This window comes from Vombatus ursinus, unplaced genomic scaffold (genome assembly GCF_900497805.2).
Source record: "Vombatus ursinus unplaced genomic scaffold, bare-nosed wombat genome assembly UNPS02014830.1, whole genome shotgun sequence".
Classification (NCBI taxonomy): domain Eukaryota; kingdom Metazoa; phylum Chordata; class Mammalia; order Diprotodontia; family Vombatidae; genus Vombatus; species Vombatus ursinus.
Window position 1 is genome coordinate 15,747,214 of NW_020954608.1, and position 21,264 is coordinate 15,768,477.

General features: G+C 34.4%; 1 protein-coding gene across 1 annotated transcript in view; it reads right to left on the minus strand.

The window, feature by feature from the left end:
• MAGI2 (membrane associated guanylate kinase, WW and PDZ domain containing 2) overlaps window positions 1–21,264 on the minus strand; it is a 1,168,341-nt gene that overhangs the window by 520,668 nt on the left and 626,409 nt on the right. The window contains exon 5 of the mRNA XM_027838694.1: window positions 7,305–7,384. Within this exon, the coding sequence (XP_027694495.1) occupies window positions 7,305–7,384 (80 nt within the window). The remainder of the gene's footprint in view (window positions 1–7,304; window positions 7,385–21,264) is intronic.

Genomic DNA, 21,264 nt, shown 5'->3' on the forward strand with positions numbered 1-21,264 from the left:
TCTCTCTCTCTCTCTCTCTCTCTCTCTCTCTCTCTCTCTCTTTCTTTCTTTCTTTCTTTCTTTTCTTGGTGAATGTATCCACTTTCCTGACCTAACTATCGTTATTATGTAGATGACTTTCAAATAAGTATCTCTAACCTTGATCTCTCTCCAGAGTTGAATTTGCCTACTAAAACTTGGATATAACTTATTATTTCAATTTGAATATGTTTAAAACTAAACTTATTATCTCTCCATCCCCAAATAGGCCTTTATTCCTGACATCCCTAGAATATCATCATTGTCAAAGCCATCAACTCCTATCAACTTTTTCTTGTTTAATGCTTTCTCTAGTCGTTCTAGCATTACCAAACTGAAGCCCAGGGTGAAATTTTTTAGCTTTTATCTCTGCATCTAGGATCGCTAACTTTCACTTGCCATATAATCCTATTTTTCTTTTGCATCCCTTACTGTGCTAGGTAATCGACAGATTGCCCCTAGCCTATTCCTTAGGCCAAAAATACTTTTTGCTCCAAACTTCTGATAGAATAAAATTCTAGAAACTGACATTAAAGACTACCTTTCCAACCTTATTTTCTAATATTTCCCAACATGAAGTCTCTGCTCCATCCAAATTACTCTGGACTCAATATTCATATTTCTGACTCCATGTTTTTTTTCATACCACTACTCTTGCCTGTAATATGAGTGGGATAGGCTAAATTTACTCTGAGATTCCCTTTCTATCTACAGATCTATGAGTCTGTGTTAAGACTGAGAAATATACAGAAAATTTCAAAAGGAAAAACTAATTAGAGTAGAAGAAAGCATGGAGTAAAGTTTAAAAGATAACAGGTGAAGATTATTAACACTTTTGGGAGAAAAATATTTCATAAATATGAAATGTTACCTCTTGGTTTGAGGAATCAAAACTCAGAAAGAATATTATTTTGACATCCTTTTCTTTTCTAGCTAAGAGTTGCATTAAGGAATCTAATCAATACCAATTTCACAAGGGTACTGAGACTCAGATTAGGAAAAACAGCTGCCCTACATCAATTTGAACTCCTTATCTATTCGTATGGCTTTTGTCTCCAAATACCAAATGGCATTGTTCTGCCCTATGAACTGATAGCCCACAAAAAAGCAATGTTTGCCTTTTTTTTTTCTTACAGAGGAACATTTTTAAGCTTCAGGAGTTCCCACAAAAAGCACATAAAACCACGAGCTACTGGAAATATAATTTCCTGAAAACATGGGTTTATAATGGTAACACTGACATATCCTTAACTAGAGCAGCAAGAATAGCATCATTTAACACATATTATAACAAGCACTTTGGGCTGCTTAGTGGTTAGGCATCAATCATGCATTGGATTATGTCATAAGAACTGATTTTTTTTTCTTTCCTAATTGGTAAGAGCAGTTTGTTTGTTTGTTTGTTTGTTTATGCTCATCAGCTTGTTTGCAAACATTGTTTTGTGATGGAGAAGCTCTGCTTCCACTAGCAAACTGTAGAACAGACAGTGAAATCAGAAAGGACCAAATTAACGAAAGAAAATGTACTGGGTGGTTTTTCCTAACTTCTATGCCATATTAACTTTTAAATATATAGTTGTTTATTGAAGGTCTACAGATGTTTCCACTGGAAGGGTTTAATTTTTTTAATATTAGAAATAACCAAATTATAGTTTTTGCTTGTTTGTTTTTAATTTTGTAGAGCTTTGTATATCCTATCTGGTTGAGAGGTATTTAAGCCCTATTGTACCATTCCACTAATATGGAGTTATTATTGATGACAAGAAGAATCCCAGTAGACATGTTGTGGGCTTTGAGTAAGGAAGTCTGCATGCCAATTCTACCTCAAACCATTAGCCATGAGTCCTGGGGCAAGTTCTTTAACCTTTATGTACCTAAGGCAACTTTCTCAGAATTATCTCCAGTCAGTTGATGGAGGGAGTTTCCAAGCCAGGAGCTCCTTTGGAAAGCATAAGTGTTTTGTGACTGCCACCAACAGAGTAAGCAATAACTCACATATGTGTTGTGCTTTACAATTTACAAGGCACTTTCTTCACATGCATTCTCTAAAATAAGTATGATTATGACCCTTTTATACATAAGCAAACTGAGACTCCAAGTTCTTAAGCAACTTGCACGGGCAAGTCACACAGCTAATAAGTGTCAGAGGCAGTGTTTGAACTCAGTGTTGTGAATGTAAAATTAACATGTACGCTCCAGGGTGTAGCAGTTTCTCCAGCAGAAAGACTGGATGGAACTAAAGCTAAACCATAGATGGAAATTATGAAGCTACTGGGAAGTCTTATTTTAAAAAGGAAAAACACTGAGAAAGTGGGAAAAAATGTTTTAGTGCACTGTATAGCTTGAAATACTTTATTAGTTTACAAACATAAAATGTGTTACTGTGTGATATAGTTTACTAATAAAAGAACAATATACTAGTTTATTTTAAAAACATGAAGAACTAGAAAAAAAGGAGAAACCGTGGAACAACCATTTGGTTTATCCTTCAAACACCCCCCCCCATTCTGGGGGAATACTTAAAACCCGTTCTTGAAAAAAAACATTTTACCTCAAATATTATTACTTTTTTTTGGCCTTCAAATTTTTGTCTACAGCTGATTGATTCCACCAAAAATTGCTCTAAGGAAAAAATTAAGGTTTTGTAACTGTGTGTGGAGAAATGAGCCCAGTGACCTCTTGACCCTTTTGTGGCTTTAGAGAAGCTAATGTCTAGTGGAAAACCACAAATAAAAGGAGATAGATACAAATATTGTATGGAAATTTCAAATGAAAAATAAATATACATATATAGTGAAAGAAAAGGAGGAAAGGAAAAAAGGGGATAGGAGAGGAAGACAGCCAGAGAGCAAGAGAGTGAGAAAATGGCAGTTATCTTGAAAGGACAGAGGAATAAACATAACAAAATAGTCTATAGTACAAAAGTGATTAATATTTGAATTTTGAGTTAATAATATGAAAATTTGCTGAGGACATCTACACTCTTAAATTTATCTGAGTATCTATGACTCTAAATTATTTTGCTATCTCTGAATATTCATCAGTTGGAAGTAGGAGATGAACCAGAGTTTAAGTAATCAGGATGAATGCTGCCAAATACTAGAAAATCTAGTATAGGGACAAAAAACACTACAATATTAGTTATCCCTATGGTGGCCATCAAGAATTGCTTAGCTCTGGAATTTCTTTCTCTTTACCAGTGTACTCACACATTATTTTGCCATATTAGCCAAAACTAATATGAAAACTGAAAAAAAACTTATAAATTAACTTTTATTTGTAAATAACTAATAGAGTAGAAGTGAATGCGGACTCTTTGAGAGCCCACTTCTATAGCTACACATTTGTGACTCATCTTCCACTTTATTCTTCCTAATGGAGAAATTTCAAGGTGCTTCACAAATACGTTACCAAGCTTAAAAGATTAGAAAGAAGCTACTTAAATATGAAATTACCTTGGCCATATTTAATTTTCTTGAGAAATTAGGATTGCTAATATGCAAGAAGAATTAAATAAGAAACTAGACCATAACCACTCTGTAAGGGGAAAAACAATAAGTGCTGGCCTATGAACCACAGAACTAATTTCTAGTGTAGTTTTGTTATTAGTAGAGCAAGTTCAACATAGTTCAAATCCTAGTATATTCTCTCACCAAGGCACTTTATAAAGGCTTACTCTAAAGCTACCTTAGTATCCCATGCTGTCTTAAAAGAGGAGTTTAATTGCAAAAATGAAGCTATTTATCCCTTAATTTAACTGTCAGTTTCGTAGAATTAACTTAGGAAACAACCAAAACCCAATTAAGTATGCAATAAAAGTCATGTCCTATTCAGTAGACAATCATCCTTCTTTGAAAAACCCAAATCTCCACTTATTTATTATCACATTATGCCCTACCTTCCCATTAACATGCATTTTGGAAGGAAAAAAATGTAAGATTTTAGTAATATCAAGAAAACTGAATTAGGATAACAGTTTTTGTCAAATTTCACAATATGTGTTTGCTACCTGTTTCACAGATGGAGTATGATAAAAGGTGTGGCTGTATGTGGATTTTAACAGAGAGGGAGGCCCTTGAATGTTTCTAGTCTGCTGGCTACTTGTAGGACTGTCCCTAGAAAGAAGAGTGGATTGGGTTCAGTTGACCCAGGGATGGTTTTGATGCTGGAGGATCTCAGAATAGAGCAAATCAAAACTAAAATTAAAATGTAGAGTTGTCATGAGGATGGAGGCCTAATGTGGTCTTGCCAGTCAGATCTGTCTTATGAAGGAGTTTTGAAAAATGGTGACATTCACATTTCCATGACATGTCTAAGCAGCCATTACACAAATATGCTAACAGAGACTAGCATGTACATGAAGACATTCATAAAACTAATAAAACCAAATACTTTTGACAGTTCCAGTTTTCTAAAATATAAATACGTCCCCTGAACCAAAAAATGTATGGACACAAACCGACACAACATAGTATCATGGGTACTTTTAAAATTTAGTATTTCAGGTAGTAGGTTGTATATGTCTTTACATAGCAATATGTGTGTGACTATTTCTATACAAAGGTGAAACTATTTACCCATGGTCAGTACTTTTTAATAATGTATGTTTTTGCAATAATGGCATTGTATTAAATTGAGTCATTAATGCTTTCCCTCTCCATTGTAACCACAATAACATTAGGTATTATATTATTCCAATTTGTGGCCATAAAAGAATGTTTGCCCCCAAACTCATTCCCTGTAAGATAACAAGTTTATACACAGATATGTTAGTTGATCCCTCTTTTACTATATCTCTTTTACTATGTCTTTTACTGTATCTCTCTGCCCTGCATTAGATAGTTGCCAAACTGTTATCTATAGATATCTGCTGTTTCTTATTATGTACATAGGGATTTTGTGAAAACTCAATGGCTGTGATATTTCCCCTTCTAAAATATTAAATATGACTATATGTTTTATGTATTCTTAAATAATTACATATATACTTATATGTTACACTAAATATGCTTATATATTTTTGTTCTTGTTCAGTCATTTTAGTCATGTTCAACTTTTCATTACCCTGTTTAGGATTTTCTTGGCAAAGATACTGGTGTGCTTTGCCATTTCTTTCTCTAGTTCATTTTACAGATGAAGAACTGAGACAAACAGGGTTAAGTGACTTGCCCAGGGTCACAAAGCTAGTAAGTGTCTGAGTCCAGATTTGAACTCATGAGATGAGTCTTCCTGACTTCAAGCATGGTACCCTATCCATTGTGCCACCTAGCTGCCAAGATACGTATATAGAAAGTCATGCTTATACATCTGTCTATATATAACCTGCAACAATTTTAGGCCTGGAAAACTGCTGAATTTCCTATATTTTATTCCCAGATAAACCTCCAGGTAGTAAGTGACAACTAGAATCTGACTCTGTGTTTTCTGATTCCAAGTACAATGACCTTTCTATTGTACCACAAAGCTTCTCAGTCTCATTCCAATTATGTCTATCAGGATGCCAGCTACCTTCAGTTGACCTTTTGGGTTTTTTTAAAGCACATACTTTACAATCTAAAGTTGTTTGCTTTATGGAAAATAAAAGCAAACAATAATCAAGATGGGAACAGTGAGTGGGATTGTTTTACATTCTAAACTATAAGATTCTAGCTATGCAATATGATACACAGGATGCTGGCATCAGGTATCTACCATCTGAGGGAGAAGGCTAGTATTAACATTGAAAAATTAGGAACCACCTATTAAGGAGTGTCAAATCTTCTTGCTGTTCATATCTTTCCCCAGAATCTTCTTCGGGTTTAACCTCCAGAGCTTTAAATTATGAGAAGAATAACTCAGACAAAAGTCAATAAACTACATTTGAGGAGTTTAATGTCAATGGACCATAAAATAATTTAATTAGTCTTATAAGGAAAAACTAATAATTACTAACTATGATCCAAGTAACTCTTAGATGCAACAGCTGCAGTAACTTAAATTTACATACCATCACAAATGACACCATCATATCCAACTATATTACCAAAATGAAGCCTAATCATTCTTAAAAGTCCATAATGTAAAGTAGCCAAATCATGTCATTAGGGAAAAAAAACTACTTTTATGTAGGTAAGTGCATCTGTATATGACTTTATGAACAATTAGATACATAACCATTCTTTCATTCATTAATAGTCCTAGATTATGTACAAATGGATCACAAGATGAGGAATCACAGAACAATTAATTTAAATTTTAAGAGAGCCAGGGTTACTACTAAAATGAAAAGGTTTCTTACAATATGGAATTCTTTAAAGGCAGAGATATTTCCCTAAGTATGAAATGACCCCATAACAAAGAAGTGACCCAGTATTTTGAATAATTACAAATATCATCAGTGTTAGTCTTTTATCTATGCAAAATAGAATTGGCTGATCAAATAAACAAAGCCTACATTCATCGATTACTCAAAACTGATGAAAACTATCCTTAGATCCACAAAACAGTTGCTTTTTAGCAGAAGCAATACCAATACACTAATAAACTTTTGGAAACACAATAATATACATAAAGAAAAAAATATTTTCTCTGAATGTCAGTTCTAATTCATAATATAGATTTAATCAGAAACATGCACTTTTATTTAAACATTTCATTTAGAAGGAAATCAAGTTGATATCTGAAAAAGAGTAATATCTATTATATTGCTGTAACTACAAGAATAATGCTGTTTTTTGAGAAAAATATTTATTTCAAATATTTCCAATCTTATTTCTATTTCGTCATTTTTTGGGTTATATTTCCAAAAGTTTGGCCTTATATTATTATTGACTGGTATTTTCTCATTTATAAGTTGCTGATTAAACATTTTAAAAGACACAATTATTACTATTGCTGACTCTTAAACTACTGGTAGGTAAAGTACTATACCTTTAAGAATAAATCAAATCCTATTCATAATCCAAACACATGCTGGTTCTCCACACACACCATATCTCATTCCGATTCAAAGATCAGAGTCCCCAGAGAGACATACTGCAAACAAAAGTCCTTCGTGGTAGGTGGGGAAGTCAGTCCAGGAGTCAAACACAACCAACAGAGAGCACCCGGGCGTGATATTCAGCACAGTATCATCAGACAGAAAAAGCCCAACCACATGGCATCCTTGAAATGCTGAGTTTCTTATCTATCTTCCAATAGTAACTACAAGATCTTCCTTTGAGGTAAAGTGTGCATTTAATAATGACAAAAATTTTAAAATTCATTCCAGAAACAGCAAAAAAAACCCCCAAAACTTAATAACCTACCATTTTCTTTGCACTCTTCTGGGGGTTTAGCCTTTTTCGCAAGTCGTGGATCCAGCCATGATGTTGTCTTTGTGTTATGGCTGAAAAGAAAAGAGATCACTCTGAACAGACACATACTGAAAGGAATCAAGTTTATTCCTTAAAAAAAAAGGTTAGTCCAAAAAAATTGCAATCGATACACTTAATTTGCTTACTGGTTCTAAGTAGCCCTGAAGGAGGTGTAAGAGTAATTGTGCAAGGCAGCTGTAAATTTGGCAACCTCAGCTCCCTGTCCTCAAAGCAGCTATTTTTATTAAAATCAACTAGAATGTTGCCAAGTTAACCTCATTGAAAATGCAGAACTCATCCAGAGCAAAAGGAATTTATTACAAATACAGGGTTCTCCAGTTGGAAGCGCACAGTTCGCATACTCCGATACTGTTTTCTGAGTTTTGCAAAAGAATTATTTTAATCACAAACCTGCTCTTTTCATAAATACTTGTTTGTTACCCTTTAATAGCAGTGCTGGCAAAAGCATAGCAAAAGTGATGTAAATTAGAGCGTGTTCTTGTGAATTCGGCTTTCTTTCCCACAATGATTAATAGCAATTTCATTAACCAACCTTTAGCTATTTTTTCTTCTAAATATTTCTAAAACCAGTCACCAGGATAAGTAAGATATATTTATTTGGTTATTCCTAGAAGATAGCTTGCAGGAATTAATAATTCAATAACCTCTAAATTTGTAGAAGCTGCCTTCAGGAAAGTATTCTGACAATTAAAAAAAATGTTAACAAAAATGCCTGGAGCTTCTAATCAGAATTTTAAAAATCTTCCCTTCATATAGACCATTTCTGAAAGTAACTATACATTTTTATTCAAAGATAAAACACAAGTCAAACACCTATGAAGTTGCAAAGTGTCACCTGTTGTTAGTTTTATGCTGACCTTTACCTCTTTGATTGCATAAGCAGAGAATGTAGTCTTTGTCACTTGCAACCTTGGGCAAGTCCCATAATTTCCCTGGGCCTCAGTTTACTTATCTATAAAATAAGGGGGCTGTACTAGATGCTCTCCAAAGTCTCAACCAGTTTTATTCTAGGACCACCAATAGGTCTACAGTGGATTTTTACTTGGTTGCTCTCGTGGCTCTCTCAACCTCCAACACAGACTTCAAAGAAATCAATACCAGCTCATGAAGAAAAAAAGGTGTAGACCTATATTTTAACTAAGGGGTTGGCAAACTACAGCCTGAAGGCCAAATCTTACCTGTTACCTGCTTTTTGTATAGCCTATGAAGTTTGAATGGTTTTTATACCATAGTTTGTCAATCCTTGTATCTGGCTAGTGGGGGTAGAGGAAAGAGCCACAATACCTAAAAGCTAACAATGGTAGTTTCCAAGGCAGAAAGATCTCAATTCTCCTCCAAAAACTGTGAAGTAAACTTGTCACTATTCAGGATTGGACACCATGTTCTTTCCCATTGGAATTTTCCCCTCTCATATTAACCATTGTTCAAATATGAGGTCATGCACTAGAGTGAGAGTCAGATAGTCTGGGTTTGAATCCTGGCTCTGGTACTTAAAGATGACCTTGGGTATGTCATTTTATCCCCTTGAGTTTTTCTTTCATGATTTGTAAAATAAGGACCTTATATTAGATGACGTCGAAAGTCCTTTATCACTCTAAATGGAGATAAGATGTTTTCCTTTATGGGCCAAGCAGAGATTGGATGACCGCTTGCCAGAGATGTTGTACAAGGGGCTGCTGTTCAGGTACAGACTAGTCTACAGGGCCCCAGTGGTTCTTTTTACCTTTAAGATTCAGTAATTTTCTAAATCCTTCATTCCATTATGAGACAAGAAGACCCCCAGGAAATGGGCATTTTAATAGTCTTCTAAAAATGATGATTCTTATCTTAATGAGGAGAATTTCAAAGCGAATATGGGGAGGGTAGCAGCATGTCAAGCCAATGGGGAAGATGTTTGGGGGGCTTACATTACCTTCAAATCCCACCACTGTAGGAGACACCAAATCTAGCTCTGTGCAGCCCCTCCCTGATTCCAGAGCCAAAGGAGAACAGAAGCAAACTCCATGTGACTTTTTGTAGCCATTCACTAATTACCACTTACTAGTTATGTGGCTGTGGCTAAGTCCCTTCTTTTTTTCTGGGGCTCAATTTCATCATTTACAGCATGACGTATGTCAGGGAATTCTAGTTTCTGCCTCCACAGACTGGTCAACTCAACCCAACAAGTAATTATTAAGTGCCTACTATGTTCCATAGGATAGTATCTTAATGGGGTTTGCAGACTAAAACAGAAGGGAAAGCTCATGCTCTTTAGATGAAGGACGTGTTATTCACAGCTCTTGGAGAAGCCCTCCTTATTTCTTATCCTCTAAGTAGAATGGCAGGAGTTACATTTTGGACTTTTTCCTTCATCTTATAGCAATCAGAAATCAATTGGTCATGAAGGGCTTCTCATAACTTTTTGGAATTGTCCTAATGAAGACTGAATCAGTCTAAATAGCAATATAAAAGAAAGTTCCTTAGAATATTTCCACCAGCCAACAAATCAAAAAGCATTTATTAAGCATGTATGAGTGTATGTATGTGTGTATGTATGTGTGTGTGTGTGTGTGTGTGTGTGTGTGTGTGTGTGTGTGTGTAGCACTTTGCCAGGCACCAGGAATATAAAGTCAATTAGTCAATCAATAAAGATTTATCACTTGCTATGTCCTGGGTACTATGCTAAGTACTCGGGAAACAAGGAAGGCAAAGGACAAAAATGAAACAGTCTCTGCCCTCAACAATGTTACAGTCTATTATAATCATTTGGTATTTATTTATCCATCTAGTTTTAAAAGGACAGGTATGAACAGGTATGCATTCCAATCTGACCTGCCTCTCCAATCTTGCTTATGGCCTACACAGCTTTTTATGCTGAAGAAAAAAAGACAAAGCACATGCTTAAAACACCAGCCCAACCCCAATTTCCTTGCCTGTCCTAGTATAACTAGGGAACTGGCTTTATTTTCTCATCTACTAGACACAACTATAAGTAGAAACAAAATATCTATAAAAATTTAGTATAGAGGTTCATTTAAGCCACAAACACTTAACAAGGGGGAGGCCAACCTTTTTTTTTTTTTTTTCACCTAAACTAGCTTCTTTTCTCATCCTTCTCTTCACTTCACTGGAGATACCTTCTAAGCATCTCAGATAAATGTAAATGCATCCACAGTTCAGTATTAATAGACTATTACTGAGACACCACAGGGTGTCAAATTAACATTTTTGTGTGGCACCTTCATTATGCTAAAATATTGGACACTTTACTATTGAACTGTGATTTTCTAGCTTTTGCAAGTCTGTATGAGACATGTAATATCAGTGGTTTTTTGGAATGAACTATAATTAGCAATCTGTCAGTTTGATGCAGTTTGACAGATTAAGCCTTAGCACAACTTCTTTAGATGATCTGAAACATTTCTGAAAGAAATGTGTGTGGGGGGGCAGTTGCTACCTATAGTAACTGTCTTTAGCAATTCTTAGAGACATAGAAGACCATTTCTCAATTGCGGCTCTCACCACTCTTGTAATTTGCATGTTCCTGCAAAATACATTACAAAGGAGATATTTATAATGTAGTTGGGATACAGTAGAATTAGGTTGTCTTTATCTTCTTTTAAAACAACAACAACCACAGCCACCACCTTTTAGAAATCCAACAACTCAGTTTAAGAAGGATTATATTAAAATGTAGGCAGGGAACAATGTGAAGAATTTGATCCCTTTGGTTAGAGCACATTGCCCTCCCTCCTTTTGGGAAGGGACAGATTTCTTCCATTTGCATCGCTTGTATATAGCCCCAGATGCATGACAGAAATTTTCCACAACTAACCAAGTTGCGTGGGATGTTTATAAGTGACAGGAAAATAAGATGCTAAGGTTATAATCTTGTAGTCCAATTTCAGCTCCTGAAGCAGCAATACAAACTCCATTTCTATGGTCTGAATGTACAAAGGAGCTATTTTCTTATTCTAGGTGGGAAATGGAAGAATACTTTCCAAGAATTTTGGAACACAATTAGTACCAATGATATCACAATAAAGCTTGAAAGAGGTTTGTTTTTTTTTTAATGAAAATTATAGAAGATAGTTTCAGAGGAAAGAATATGATCCAGTAGAAAGAGCAGTAGATCTCCATTAGATACATGGTCAAAGGATATAAGGAGTTTTCAAAAGAAGAAATTTAAACTGTCAACAATGAAGTAATAAGCAAATTGAAATCATGAACAAAAGGAATAAGAATGAAAAGAACTAAGGTTTCAATACCTCATACACAGTAAACTAGTAAAGATGATAAAAGATGGACAAAGTTAATATTGGAGGGCCTCAGGGAAGAAAGGCATGCCAATATATTGATGGAAGAGCTGTAAATTGTTCCAACCATTTTAAAAAACAATTTGGAATTATTCAAGAAAAGTCATGAACACGTGTATCACTTTTGACCCAGTAATCCCACTCTCAAGCAAACACTGCAAGGAGGTCAATAACAGAAAGTCCAATATTTACCAAAATAGTCATAGTAGTGCTTTCAGTCATAGTAAAAAAAAGGAATGAACTATTTGCAACAAAGTAGGTATGCACTGAATAGTGAATGCCTGGACCAATTGCCATATATAAATTTAATGGAATGTGCTGTGCCACAAGAAAAAAACAAAGGTGAATATAAGGAACCTAAAAAAAAGGTTCTTTATGGGAACCTTATGGGAAAGCTTTCTTATGGGAAGACTCATATGTACTGATGTCTAATAAAGTAGGACTAGAAAAATAATATTCAGAATAACTACTAAAATGTAAAAGAAAACAACACTTAAAGAGTGGCTGATTAATTGTAATGAATGATTTTGGAATCAGAGAGAAAATGATGAATGCATTTCCCTTTTCTTGGTAGAAAGGTGGATGACAGCAGGCATAGAGTACTTTATATGCTATCAAAGCCAGTCATGTTCACAGTTGTTATTGCTGAACTATTTTTCTTTGTTACAAGGCAGGGTTTGATGGCAATCTAGAAGGTGTACTGAAAAAGGTCCAAAACACTTATGTTGGTGAGCAGGAATACTCAGCTTTCCTTTGTAATTCAAGTTTTTAAAATCAGAATTTTATGTCTTTTCCTCTTTTCTTTGGTCATATTTTTATTAAATATTCTATATGGTACCAATTATGTTTGGTTAAGTCAATACCATTTATCTCAACAAAATTTTTTTAACAGAAAATCATATGAAAATGTACCAACTTGATAATTATAATTGTACATTAAAATACTAAATTAAACTCATGCATATGTAAAGTTGCATGTATGCATACATTCACAATTCAATTCAACAAGCATTTATTATGTATCAGTGTAAAGAGGGCATGAAAAATACATGGAGCTAAAATCACTTTAGAGAATTTTTTCTAGAGTTTATCCTGATAAACTAAGATCAATGATTAAATCATTTTCAAGCTATAAAGATACTTCATTAAAAATTGGTGAACTATTTTGTTTAATATGAAGACTATGCAAATCAAATTGATTTTTAGGCATAAGCTTCCTTTCTTTCTTTTCCTTTTCTGCATTCTTTTTAATAGAACACAAAACAATGCACTGTTTCCATTATTGCAAGAATAATTGTAAACTATTTAATACCATTGCAGTTTTGTTAATGAGAGTATTCATTAATTTAACAAACATTTGTTGCAATGTGCTAAGATGTAAAATGAATTGTATTAGGCACTGATTAAAGACATAATGTATATGTGTGTCTATATATGTATAAGTATGTTTATGTGTTTACATGTATATGCATGTACACGTATTTTATATATGTACACATATATGGAGAGAGAGAGAGAATGAGAGAGGCAGAGCCAAGAGAAACAGAGAAAAACAGAGACTCAGAGAAAGTAATGAGATCCCACCTAAACCAAATCATTTTTAAAACATGCATAGATAAACTGGGAAGGAGAATAGATATGGATATGTATGTATATGTGTATTATGCATCTAGACAGATAGATATGGTCTGTTGTACGTTGGTTTCACTTGGAAAATAAAATAGAATTATAAAGATGGATAAGTCATAAGTTATATGAAAAATGCTTGAAAATATTTGTTTTGAACACAGTTCTCTGAAACTATAGATAAATTAAATTTCTAGCATGCTAAAAACCCTGTAAGAATAGATTGAAATAAGAATGGTCTCAAAAGCATTATATAAGATAAAACTATCATTTGCACATGGGATACACAAGTTCTTTCAGACTAATACAGCATTAATTGATACATTTTCTCAAAAAGCTTATGTGTTTTAAAATTTCTTTCACAATGGCAACTTGGAGCTTAGCTACCAATATTAAAACAGACATTTTTTTTCTGCCTTTATTTTAATGATCATAAAATGGTAGATATTGATTAGATTTTAAGCTAAATCCTTGGGCAATTATTTTATATGCACAAGGACACATATTCTTCTTAGCCAGATGAGATAGTAGCTATCAAAAAATACCTTTTTTGTCCTTTTTAATTTACACAGCTATCTGGAGAGATCCAATTACATGTGATCAATCAATAGCCAGTAATGAGGTTTTTTATAAAAGTTGTATACAATTTGTTTACTCAAATATTTTCAAGTCATATTTGCTGCTACTATTACTAATGCATATATGTATATATGTATACATGTATGTGTATGGCTTGAAATTCATCAGTATGAAGATCTCCTGGTATATAAACATCATCTCCTGATGTAAATGTAATTCCTTGGCAATTTCTTGTGGTAGAGAATTGCCTATTATACTGAAAATTAAGTGACTTGTCTACAGTCACACAACTAGTATGAATCAGAGGCAAGACTCAGGTATATGTTTTCCTAACTCCAAGGCCAATCCAATAGCCCCTGTATAATGCTTTTTTCCATCACTACCATTTTTATGAATAGCTGACACTGGTGTAATATATAATGGTTTTTAAAGCATGTATATTATCTTGTTCGACTATCTCATTCTCCTATTCAAAAAGCTCCAGTGCCTCTCTACTTCTACCTCCAGAATCAAATATAAAATAATCTGTTTAACTTTTAGAGCCCTTTATAACCTACTCCCTTCCTAGTTTTCTAGTCTTCTTGAACCGTAGTTACTCTCCCCAGTCTTTTTCTTCCTCCCACCCTCCATTTGTGGTTGTTGTTCAGTCGTTACAGTCATGTTATACCCTTTGTGACCCCATTTGGGGATTTCTTGGCAAAGATTCTCTAGCTCATTTTACAGATGAGGAAACTGAGGCAAACAGGGCTCAGTTGTACCAGGCTTCTTGCTCTTCCTCAAAAAAGACATCCATCTCTCAACTCCATTTTTTTCTTTTCTTTTTCAGACAGAAGAATTAGAACCAATAGGAGGAACCACCAGAAAGAGGAAACAAAACAAAATAGAAGAAAAAGGTAGCAAATAGTATGCTTCGATCTGCATTCAAACTCCATAGTTCTGTCTTTGGATGTGGATAGCATTTTCCATCATGAGACCTTTGGAGATGCCTTAGATCCTTGCATTGCTGAGAAGGGCTAAGAATATCAATGTTAGTCATTGCAAAACATGGCTGTTACTGTGTACAAAGTTCTCCTGGCTCTGCTCACTTCACTCAGCATCAGTCCATAAAAGTCTTTCCAGGTTTTTCTGAAGTCCACCTGCTCATCATTTCTTATAGCACAATAGTATTCCATTACATTCATATACCACAACTTGTTCAGTCATTCCCCAACTGATGGGCATCCCCTCAATTTCCAATTCTTTGCCACCACAAAAGAGCTGATGTAAATATTTTTGTACATGTGGGTCCTTTTTCCATTTTTATGATCTCTTTGGGATACAGACCTAGAAGTGGTATTGCTAGGTCAAGGGTATGCACATTTTTATAGCCCTTTGGGCATAGTTTCAAATTACTCTCCAAAATGGTTAGATCATTTCACAACTCCACCAACAATGCATTAGTGTTCCAATATTCCCACATCTCCAACATTTATCATTTTCCTGTTATGTCATGTTGGCCAATCTGATAGGTGTGATGTGGTGCCTCAAAGTTATTTTGATTTGCATTTCTCTAATCAATAGTGATTTAGAGCATTTTTTCATATGACTATAGATGGCTTTAATTTTTTCATCTAAACTGCCTGTTCATATCCTTTGGCCATTTATCAATTGGGGAATGATTTGTATTCTTATAAATTTGACTTAATTCTCTATATATTTTAGAAATGAGTCCATTAGCAGAGATACCGCTTGTAAAAATTCTTTCCCAGTTTTCTATGTCCCTCCTACTCTTGGTGGCATTGGCTTTGTTTGTGCAAAACTTTTCAATTTAATGTAGTCAAAGTTATCCATTTTGCTTTTCATAATGTTCCCTATTTCCTGTTTGGTCATGAATTCTTCTGTTCTCCATAAATCTGATAGGTAAACTATTCCTTGCTCTCCCAGTTTGCTTACAGTATCAGCCTTTATATCTAAATCATGAACCCATTTTGACTTTATTTTGGTATATGGTGTGAGATTTTGGTCTATGCCTAGTTTCTGCCATATTCCTTTCCAGTTTTCCCAGCAGTTTTTGTCAAAGAGTGGGTTCTCATTCCAGAAGCTGGGGTCTTTGGGTTTATCAAATAATAGATTACCATAGTCATTGACTACTGTGTCTTGCATACCTAACCTGTTCCACTGATCCACCACTCTATTTCTTAGCCAGTACCAAGCAGTTTTGATGATTGCTGCTTTATAATACGATTTAAGATCTGGAATGGCTAGGCCTCTTTCCCCTGCATTTCTTTTCATTAGTTCCCTTGATATTCTGGACCTTCTGTTATTCCAAATGAATCTTATTATTTTTTCTAGCTCTATAAAATATTTTTTTTTTGGTAATTTGATTGGTGTGGCACTGAATAAGTGAATTAGTTTGGTAGAATTGTTATTTTTATTATATTAGCTTGGCCTACTCATGAGCAACTGATATTGCTCCTAAATATTTTATGATGTCTACAGTAACTTTAAATGGAATTTCTCTTTCTATCTCTTGCTGTTGGGATTTGTTCCCAGCTCCATAAAACTGGTTGTTTCCTATGCCTGGAATTTTCTCCATTCTCATTTTTACCTTCTTGACCTCCTTAGCTGCATTCAAATGTTAGCTAAAGTCACACCTACTACAGAAATCATTTCCCTACCCACCTTAATGCCAGTACCTTCCCTCTGTTGAAAAGCTCTAACTTATCCTGTCTCTCTCTTGTTTTACATAGTTGTTTGCATTCTGTTTTCCCCAGAACATTGTTAGTTCCTTGAGAGCAGGAACTCTCATTTTTTTTTTGTATCCCAGCACTTAGTACAGTGCCTGGCATATAGCAGACTCTTCAATAAATGATAGTTGATGGACTGACTGATGCTCATAAAAATCCTCTGAGGTAGGAACTATCGACATCATTAATCTCATCTTATCCACAGATCTGGAAACTCATCCTTTCCTTGACAAGTAGAAAAACATGCCAACTCTGGACCACACTGATAGAGAATATAAATAAAATGAGGGCAGTATGGCATCAGACTTGGAATCAACACCAGGCTTTGTCACTTTTAAACTCTGTGGATACTTTCAATAAGTTCTTTCACATATCCATTTCCTCATCTTTAAAATAAAGTGTGAGACATCTATCAGATTGGATAACATAATAGAAAAGAAGAACAACAAATGTTGGAGGATATGTGATATAATTGGGACAATAATGCTTTGTTGGTGGAGTTATGAACTAATCTAACCTTTCTGGAGAACAATTTGGAACTATGCCTAAAGGGCAATAACATTTTGCAAACAGTTTGACCCAGCAATACCATACCACTACTAGGTCTGTACTCCAAAGACATAAAAAAAGGAAGCAGACCTACATATACAAAATATTTATAGCAGCTCTTTTTGTGATGGCAAAGAATTAGAAATTGAGGGGATGTCTGTCAATTGGGGAATGGCTGGACAAGTTGTAGTATATGATTGTGGTGCAATACCATTGTGCTATAAGACATGATGAACAGGGTAAACTCAGAAAAACCTGGGAAAGACATGAATTGATTCAAAATGAAATGAGCAGAACCAGGAGAACACTCCACACTAACAGCAACATTGTACAATAATCAACTGTAAATGACTTATCTGTTTTCAGCAGTACAATGATCTAAGACAATTCTGAGGCACCTCTAAAGAAAAATGCCATCCGCCTCCAGAGAAAGAACCACTGAAATCTGAACGCAGATGGAAGCATACTGTTTTTTTAACTTTCTTTATTTTTACTGTTTTTGTCTATGTTTTCTTTTACACTTTGACTAATATTGAAATGTGTTTTACATGACTGCACATGTATAACCTTTATCAAATTGTTTGCCTTCTCAATGATGGGGGAGGGGAAACAGGGTGGGAGAAAACTGGATCTCAAAATTGTAAAAAAGAAAGGTTAAATTTGTTTTTACATGTAATTGGGAAAAATAAAATACAAAAATTGAAAAGGTCTAAATTTAAGTGATCTCTCAAGTCCCTTCCCAGCTCCCCAATGAGCAGTTATCAGTTCACTAAACAATGAAAATAAGCTAAGGAGAAAATGAGCCTATTGACCACTGACCATAAGATGCAACTAAGTCAGATGATTCCGTGAATGTCTACAGTCAAACCCAGAAGGAAGATAGTGAGTGCCCTTATAGAAGATAAAGTAGGGAAGGAAAGCTGAGCCAAACCAATGAGCATACAGGAAAAATACCTATGTTAGAAGTGACACAATTTTAAAAGCCTTTCAAAAAGTCATTTTCAGGATATCTCAATTTAAATGAGAAGGGCTTTCCAAAGAACAATAGAGATCAAAGACTGCCATCCATCCATCTATCTATTATATATATATAGTGCTTTTAGGCTTGCAAAGCTACATATATGTACGTGTATACATACATACATACATGTTTATTTGATTTCAACAACAACCCGTAAGGTAAATGCTATTATTACTCACATTTTATAGATGAAGAAACTGAGGCACAAAAAGGTCAAGTGACTTGCCTATGGGTAAATAGCTAGTAGACATCAAAGGCAGGATTCAGACTCAAATATCCCTGACTCCTAGTCTAGTGCACTACCCTTTATATCATACTGCTAGCATCTGAGAAGACCTCAGCAAGCATTGCCCCAAATGCCCCAATTGTCATCTCTGTAATAGTCTTAAGATACTAAGCTAGGCAAACAAAACAGGTATCTTTGATGAAAACATTCATAGGGATTTTTGTTGTTGCAACAATTAATGCCTTTATGATCACACACCTGAGTTACAAGAGTAGTGGGCAAAACAGGTACTGAATTATTGTTTATTGATTTCAAATGTCCATTTGATGTGACAGAACAAAATTCAGCCTTGAAGGCACATCAACTAGGTATATATCCCATGCATAAATTAAAATTAGATTAGACAATAACAAATACAACCATATACATTTGAAAAACAAAATACCTGGAAAATGAATATTGTCCCAGCTATAGATGGCATGCAGCTGCATAGGGTAAGGGTAGAAGAAGTGAGGGAGAAGATGATGAAAAGTAAAGAACAGATAGGAAGGACCATGCATTTTGGAGAATGGCTGAAGGGAAACAGAGACAAAAGAGAAAATACCAATAGCAATATGTGAAGACATGATTAAAGAGACAGAAAACAACAAAGGAATGCTGGTAAGGAAAAATAAGTAGCATTCAGATAGTGTTTTAAGGTTTATAAAGCACTTTACTTATTTTGTTCTTATGGCAACCCTGGGAGGTAGGTTCACTACACAAATTAGGAAACTGAGGCTGAAAGAGATTCCGTGACTCGCCAAGATAACATAGCTAAGTAAATATCTGAGGCAATATTTGAACTCAAGACTTCCTGATTTCAAGGGCAGCATTTTATCTACTGTGTCATCTGAATGTCTAGAAAAACAAGGGGAAAGGAGCAAAAGAAGACATAGTATGTATTAAATAGACAAATGGATCTACCCTTTACCCTATTTAAAGTGAAGGTAGAAATTGAGTGAAAGGGCTAAAGGTTAAAAAGTGAGGACAAATAATTAACCCATTATTTAGTCCAAGACATATTGAACAAAAGGATTTGTGTATTTTTTGACTTAACTGATCAGTTAATTTTGCATCATCTAGCCAAAAATCACAGGTACTAAAATTGTGCCTTCCATTTTGTTAATTGAACACTTTAAATTAATTGGAATTTTTATTTCCAAGAGAGTTTGGAGAATAAGGAAATAACGAAGATGAAAGGAACCTGGACTATAATTATGTAGACTACTTACAATTGAAAAGGAAATTCAACCTTGACAAAGATTCAAAAACAACAACAACAACAACACTACACTACAGCCATGACTTTTTTTTTTGGCAAATCTAATTTTTAGCTTCAAAAGTTTGCTTTTTATCTATTATTTAAGGTTGTATAGTGTTCACTGCCAGTCAGGGAAATTGTGGTAAACAAGGTTCTTACTGTCATTTTGTTCTCCACTAAGGCAGGAGTAACAGTGTCTTTCATGTCACTAACTAAACTCACTTCTAAACACGGAAGTAATTTAGCAAAATTCCCAGAGCATGTCAATACAAATTAACCCCACGATGTCTCCTTTTTAAGGCTCAGTATAAAGAATCTCAGCCTTGAAATGGTGACATTTTGGTTAACTGATTAAAAAAAAAGTACTATTTGCCATGAGCAATGTGGAAGCTTGTTTTATTTTTTTTAACTTTTTGTTTCATTTTAAAGAAAGATTTTTAACTGACTTTTATAGACCCTTTACAATTTTAATGGCTGTTTTGGAAAGGTATATTCATATATGCATTTAGCAACTCAATTATTAAAGAATTTTGTATAGCCATTTAATTGTATTTCCTTAAGTATCGACATTATTCCATTAAGCATTCCCATGTAAATTATAAAATAAATCTGTAGTCTTCATAATCACAGGAAATGGTTCTGAATGTGGTACTTAATAAATATGTGCTTGCTTGAGTTAAGAAAGAAAATTAACCTGATTTTATTTTAAATTGCCTGCTTCTAAAAGTGTGAACATTACAAATAGTTCTACATGGAAAGCTTGGTGGAGTATGAAGAATACTTAGGAAAGAGGGTTCAAAAAGCCTTCTCATACTTTTACTAAGTTATGTGACCCTGAGCAAATAATTTAACTGCTCTTATTCTCAGTCAATCCTCTTGTTCCTGAAGTGTAAAAGAGAGGAAGGGGAATAAGAATTCATGTAGTGTCTACTACTTGCCAGCCAATGTAATATGCTAAGCATTTTACAAATATTATCTCATTTGATCATCACAATAGCCTTGTGAGGTAGATGCTGTTATTTTCTTCATTCATTAGAATTGAATTCATTAGAATGCATTTAACTTGCTTCCTATTGCTAAAGAATTCCCCAACACATGCCACACAATGTTTTTTCCAAACTCTTCCTTGTTCCTTTAATCCTCATTCTTCCTTTTCACTTTTATTAAATAATCTTACATCTTATATTAGGAATTTAAGAGACATAACAAATAATGTTGTTTAATGACCCTTTGATCATTAAAACCAATTAAGCAACAAAACAAGAAGACATTTGCTCAACAAAGATCATGAAAGAGATCCAGTGAGAAGTTCCTGGTTGAGGATGATACTATGCTGTCACATCAAGCACTGGAACACTTAAGAGATTTCTAGTGATATTCATAATATATTATGAGTGTTTGGCTTAATTATCTACATAAGAAACAAAATAGAGGAAAGTTTGTCCAGACTCCAATATGTAGGCTGGATAGACAACCTATAGAGCTCATCCATTAATGAATATATTTGATATAGAAATTGCAAATGTTATCAATCAATCAACAAACACTTACTAAGCACCTATTATGTGC